This window comes from Anneissia japonica, unplaced genomic scaffold (genome assembly GCF_011630105.1).
Source record: "Anneissia japonica isolate Jap-2015-1 unplaced genomic scaffold, ASM1163010v1 scaffold3416_len12083_cov107, whole genome shotgun sequence".
Classification (NCBI taxonomy): domain Eukaryota; kingdom Metazoa; phylum Echinodermata; class Crinoidea; order Comatulida; family Comatulidae; genus Anneissia; species Anneissia japonica.
Window position 1 is genome coordinate 5560 of NW_022740917.1, and position 6517 is coordinate 12076.

Sequence of the window (6517 nt, forward strand, 5' to 3'; positions counted from 1 at the left end):
GTGTGAAATGTGGCTCTCTTTGCAAGCACATCTAACATCTAAGGAAAGAAGAGCTTAGAGTGGTACCAGATAAAATAATTTTGTTATCAACATTAATACATTATGCTAATTTTCATCTTTGTAAGCGCATAAGACAGTGCAAAGTATTTCTGTGACAGTCTTTTGAAGTGTGTAAAGCCCCATTTTATCCCATACATAGTCAAAATATTGGGGGGATGATACAATGGACCATCCCCCCATGTCAAATATTGGGGGAGATATATCCCCCATCCCCCCGGGATCTACGCCTATGCTACCGAGTGAGGAGTCGGATTCCGATTCTACCTCTGAATCAATATAGTATTCAGCTGAATGAACGCTGTGTAGATTCCCCTCTTTAGAGACTCCAGCACATGTTCCTCTACGAGTTGACTTGACAAAACGAGCGATGCCCATACTTTTTAGATGTTGCCAAAGATTAACAGGTAAGCGGAAATTAGTATAGGCCTACTGATTTTTTTTCGGACATCTTTTAGAACAGAAGGTGAGTATGTTATTTTATTTTGATGAGGGTATTCATATCATGTAAGCTCCTGATCCTTCTCTGTTCTCAGGGCCTGGGTTTTAAAATACATCACCGCAGATCAGAATTTCGAAGTTGAAGCTTGCAGAAATATTGCAATAGTAAGAAATCCTTGAATTGAGATATTACGGAAGCCCGTGTCAACAGTGAATAAAAATTTCAAATCTGTTAACTGGCGGCCTCCAGATAATTAAGTGGCGGCCGCCATATCTGGTTTGAAATTTTTATTCACTGTGCTTCCGTAAGATATCTCTTCCTAACAAATCCAGAAAATGAGACAGGATACTTCGATTGAAAAACACTTAAGTTCTTGTGTGGATGATCGGTGATGGTACCGTAATATAACCCAACCTATGCTAGGCCGAAGAACGGTACGGTAGAATACAGGAATACGACAGACTGACACGTGCCTTTGGTCATGAACATTTGAAGTTAAGGATACTATGACTGAGCCTGGAAATTCTCGCTGTCAAAAACACCTGTATATACTCACAAACATGAAAATGAAGATCAATGTAGCTTAACACACACATCTACGAATGAATAAATGTAATACGTAAAAAGTGAATAATACTGCAAATTCAGGGTGTTACAATTGTATGCGCGACACCATCATGTTTCACAGTCAACCTCAAATTTTCAGTATTGTGCATATGAGTTTTTATACAAGTATAAATATCCCGGGCTGGTAGTTTACTATAGTTACAATTGAATTTTATATTTTTCTGCCAGTATTGTTAAATTATTAGTTTTTTTATATGTTGTTACATATTGTTTTATCTATTTTGTTTTCTTATAATTTTTTTAAAATACAAATATAATATAAATATATTGCAATATATTATTGTGTGATTTTTGTAACTTTGAAGGAATACCATAAACTGAACAAACAATATGAACAGAGACATGGAAAAAACAGCCAAGAAAGCACATGATGATTTGATGGACCTTATTTGTCGTGACTTGAAAGAAAAAGAAGTCAAGTTATACAAGAAACGCCTTAGCACTCCCGAATATGGAGGATTTAGGGCAGGGGAAGTTGAAAATATGAAAACCATGGAAGATGTTTTATCTGCTCAAGAGAAGCGAAGAATTTTTACCATTGGCGATTATAGTATGCTTAAAGAGCAGTTACAAAATATTCCCCATGATTCACTGGTGGTGGTAGTCACACAATATGAAAAAAAACTGAGAGATCAAGGTAATGAAATATTAGTGGTGGTTAAAGCTTATCAGGTTGGGTATAACACTTTAAAAATGCATTTAAGTTCTCTACATAAAAAAGAAATTAAGTTTAATTGTATCTATTTTTTCTCCAAATTAAATCCTTGTCTATTTATGTATTTTATATTTACGAATTTATCATTCATGTCAAAAATAAAAAATAAAAAATTGAAATTTATGCTAGAAAAATGCTTTAATAACTATTAAATTTTTACCATTGGCGATTATAGTATGCTTAAAGAGCAGTTACAAAATATTCCTCATGATTTAATATGAAAAAAAAACTGAGAGATCAAGGTAATGAATTAGTGGGGGTTAAAGCTTATTAGGGTGGGTCTAACACTTTAAAAATGCATTTAAGTTCTCTACATAAAAAAGAAATTAAGTTTAATTGTATCTATTTTTTCTCCAAATTAAATCCTTGTCTTTTTATGTATTTAATATTTACGAATTTCTCATTCATGTCAAAAATAAAAAATAAAAAATTGAAATTTATGCTAGAAAAATGCTTTAATAACTATTTGTTTAATATTTTTTATAATGTTTCATTTATCTTGTTCCCAGGTGTTACAATTAAACAAAAACAAGAATGTAAGTGATTGTAGATCTTTTCAATTATTTGTGCAGATGTTGCATTAAGCCAGGCATATTATCATAATGACTATTGACCAACAGATTAAAATATCCACTTTGTCTGGGCAGTTGCCGGCCTAATGCCGTCTTGAGTGGATTATCAATAAAAACAAGTGCACACTTTGTCAGCTTTTGTGTTCTCGAGCAAATCCCGCCGGCCCACTGGCCTACAATTGTCGCCCAGTATGTGACTAAACATTCGCAAATGTCATACAAAGGTCCATTGCTTGGGTTCTCTTTCACATTGTGTAGAGATAAATGACCTTATCTGAATGAAATGTCTGTTCTGTTGAATTGCCCAAACACATCTGACTAGGATAATCAATAAAGTTCATAATTTTCAAATTTAAAGTAATGATATTGATAATGATATTACTTTTATTGCATGGGGAGAAGAGATTAAAAAAATAAATTTTAAAAATAAGTGTCTCCATTCACTGGTAATAAACGGTACAGTACGATAGAGACTACACTTCTCTCGCCCATTAAGAGCGTTATAAGCTTTTTAAAGATACAAATCACAAATAACTAGTTTTAGTGTTGATTATAGGGATGATGACTATGACATTGACAGAGCTTATATTATGATGCTTTCAAACCCTTAGCCAGGGGCTTCAAGATCACCCTTTTCCAGAATTTTCTTGTTAAAATTAGCTCCAGACATTGGAAATTTGGCATTTTTTTATAAATCTTGGTGAGGCTTAGTTGAATGTGGCCCAATGTGAAAAATTCGAACCCCCTTTGAAACTTACTGACTACTATTATTAAATTTCATTTGCTTTATTTATTCAATATTAGCTATGGATGCGGAACCGTATGTAACATCTCCTGGTTTAACCAATACACCTGGGATTCCTGCTCGCAAAGACCAAGGCGATTGTTATCCTGCTGGTAATGGATATGTCGTGTATATCTCAATCTTTGTTAAAGAAAAAGACCATACAGGACATTCTCGAGATGGTAAGTGACACTAATTTATTTTTTATTTATTTCATCTTTACCCTGGTTTACTTGGTCAGTGCAAACACATTGTTATCCCCAGGGCCCAGCAACACATACAGTAAAATACAATCAAATGACAACAATTGAGAGAAAAGTACAAAGACAATCAAATTATCAAATTCATATTATAACATACGTGTGTACCTTCTTCATAATTTTAATAATGAGGATTTTAATTTGCAAAAAAAGCATTTAATTTTGTAGAGTTTATGATAAATTGCATAGTGGTTTTAGTAAATACGATATTTGAAAGTTCCGCATTTGTTTTGCATAAAATATGTCAAGTTTGTTTTGTAATTGTCAGAAAGGAATTACAGAATATTAAGTATAAGTCAATTTTTATCTTTAAGGTGTACTAGTAGACAAACGAAACATTCGTCGTTTCTTTAAAGGTAGAGAGTTTACGTTTGAATTCTTTGAAGACACACGAACACCAGAAGAATTGTGGGAAATCATTGATGATGTAAAAAAGGATGCCGAGGACAGCAGCAGTTTCTTCTTTATCATCTCAAGCCATGGCAAAGGGATCACATTGAAAAACGAGTCTGGTGGGGCTGAATTACACAAGGATACCCAAAAGCCAGTTGTCATTTCTGTAAGCCTTTGGGTGTTTTTATTTCTTAGATCTTTTTCAGCTAATACTGTAAGGTATGATAGTTAGAGGTGACTATACAAATATACTCTATACAATAACAGATTCAGAATAAATTCTTAAATCAGGAATATGAAGAACGCATTATAATTAGCCAAATTAAAAGGGTACCGGTACACCTTTTTAACATTTTCTTTTTTATTTCTATTTTATTATACCTTGTTTGACATTTTTGACAATTTTTTTCTTTACTTCTATTTTATTTTACCTTGTTTGAATAATGATTTACATTATTTTTATTTTTTACATAATTAACCAGTAAATAACATGCAGAGTTTCTTGCATGCATGTACACAGGGATGTAGTTGAGGTGGGCGAGGCCACCCAGACTTGGAAGTTTTCCACCCAGTCTAGAGCTAATTTCATGGCCCTCCGCCAACCCTTATTAACTAACTTTTCCGTTCTTAAAATCCATTCTTATTATTTAAAGTTTACCAATGTTATCACCCACCCTTAGTTTTTTACCTACAACCCTGTCTTGTCTTATTTTTTTAAGATAAGTGCATTACTGAGAATTATTTTAACCTTTATCAATGTTTCAACAAGAAAATTTCACACTCTACCCTTTTGTTTTTCAATTATTTTTGTAAGCCTTAAAGAATACTCCATGAAAAGAAAGCCTGCAACCCAGTCCTTAGTCTAGTGCCTTCAGTTAAGTGATTCAAGTGTGTGCTATTTTCTATCTTGTAAATTATACAATATGTAGTGAAGAACCAACTTCTGTCCGTCATGGCGAAGCAATCTGTGATTGTTCAGTTTATTCCTTGTCTACACTAAGCTGGGCGTAAACTGCACCATTGGCGGGCGAAATGCTATCGAGAACATGACAACGCACTAAACAGTAGATCATTGTTATTTTTAATGAAGATTCACCCATAAGCCAGTATTGGCAGGCCTTTGTAAAAGGGTGAGACGCTAATAAACATAATACTACTAATCTACAACGAAGTGACCAGTGTCCCATGCCACCTATGTGCAGGCTTCTGGTTAGCATCTTCCAATTTCATAACCTGCCACATTCACCAGTTGCCCATCACCATAGGACTTGATAAGGTTGTTTGTGCTTGTACAGGTAGTGTGCATGAAATGTGTATTAAGGTGGGATACCCATTGCACAGAGGGTATCACACACTCTTGGCTAGCTGAGGTGAGCAGATTCCTGGTGGCACAGAGTAGTGAGACGACCAAGTAGTTCAGATCAGTTGCAGTTGAACTCCCTTATGCGTCTTGGAACTGCCTTTAATGCTTTCCTCGAAGCATGATGTATACCTACTTGAGGATGGACATACCTGTAGTATGTTGTCGCATGCTGGGTACAAAGTAATCTGCACCCTTCCCGTTTCCAGAAGCTTGTCTGTTATATGCCTTAAAAGTGTGACATCTGCAATCCTGTTTACCATAGCACTACTATTACTAACTACTACTACTACTACTACTACTATTAATTCTAATACTGTACTACCAAGCCATTTTAAAAATTTTGTGAAACACTTAATTCATTGTTTTGTTTGTATTGTATATGTTTGTGTGCTTATCCATTTTGGAAGTTTTATTTTTGATTGAAATTGAATAACAGCTTGAGAAAATAAGTGTTAAGACCATATTAAGTGTTAAGACCATATTCCTCTTTATTAAATAATTTTAGGAAGAAATCCGGTTGGTAGAGACCAACGCATATGTTCGAGTTGATGAAATAGTGTCAAAGTTTGAACATTTTATGATTGGTAAGTTATGTATAATTTTAATTAATTAACTGATGTACAAAATTAATTTGTAAAAAAAATAATTTGATTTTTGTGGTCATCTTGATAGGATATTTATGTGGGGTGGCCGTTCCTGAGCCCCCTTTTGGAAAGTAAAAAAGGAGAAAAAAAGAAAGAAAAAAAATTACCAATCGCCCAAAATGCCTCAGAGGATATTTCCGGGCGTCTAGAAAACAAAAATTTCCGGGGAATACCCCGACCCCTAGGGTAGTGTTGTCTATCGGTCGCCCCCACCTTTCGGACATCTTTGGATCCATCCCTGATAGTGTTGATTTATTAAGTTTTCTGTGAAAAGTTTGAAATGAAATAAAATTACGTTGAAAAAAACCATTGCAAATAGAGGATGAAAATAAAATATGAACTTGCCTGCGGTAATGATAATACATACATTTTGAATGTTGAAAAATGGAATTTATATCCGATAAAGGCAACTAATCTTTCACTAAACTTTGCACACGCATAGTTCATTAGTTCTTGCGAATGTGAGAGATCAATACATCCTTGTCATGCATTTGAATGACAAGATGGGATCTCTGAAAAATATTTTCAAAATCAATCATGGTGCAATAAGGTAAACTGCAAACCATCTTGTCGTAATTCTATAAATTATTTGTATTCCCAATGAAGCCTCAATGGCCTAGTTTGAGGTTTCTGCATAAACAACAAGGAGGTCAGGTTTGA

General features: G+C 34.2%; 1 protein-coding gene across 1 annotated transcript; it reads left to right on the top strand.

Moving 5' to 3' along the window:
- Positions 1-383: 383 nt before the first annotated feature.
- LOC117118445 lies at positions 384-5797 on the top strand (the record flags this gene model as incomplete). The annotated part of the gene is made up of 6 exons (XM_033263040.1): positions 384-464; positions 1432-1763; positions 2351-2377; positions 3218-3379; positions 3772-4016; positions 5719-5797. Coding segments are annotated over exons 2-6 (820 nt in total), but the record flags the coding sequence as incomplete, so codon positions are not given.
- Between the last annotated feature and the right edge of the window lie 720 nt (positions 5798-6517).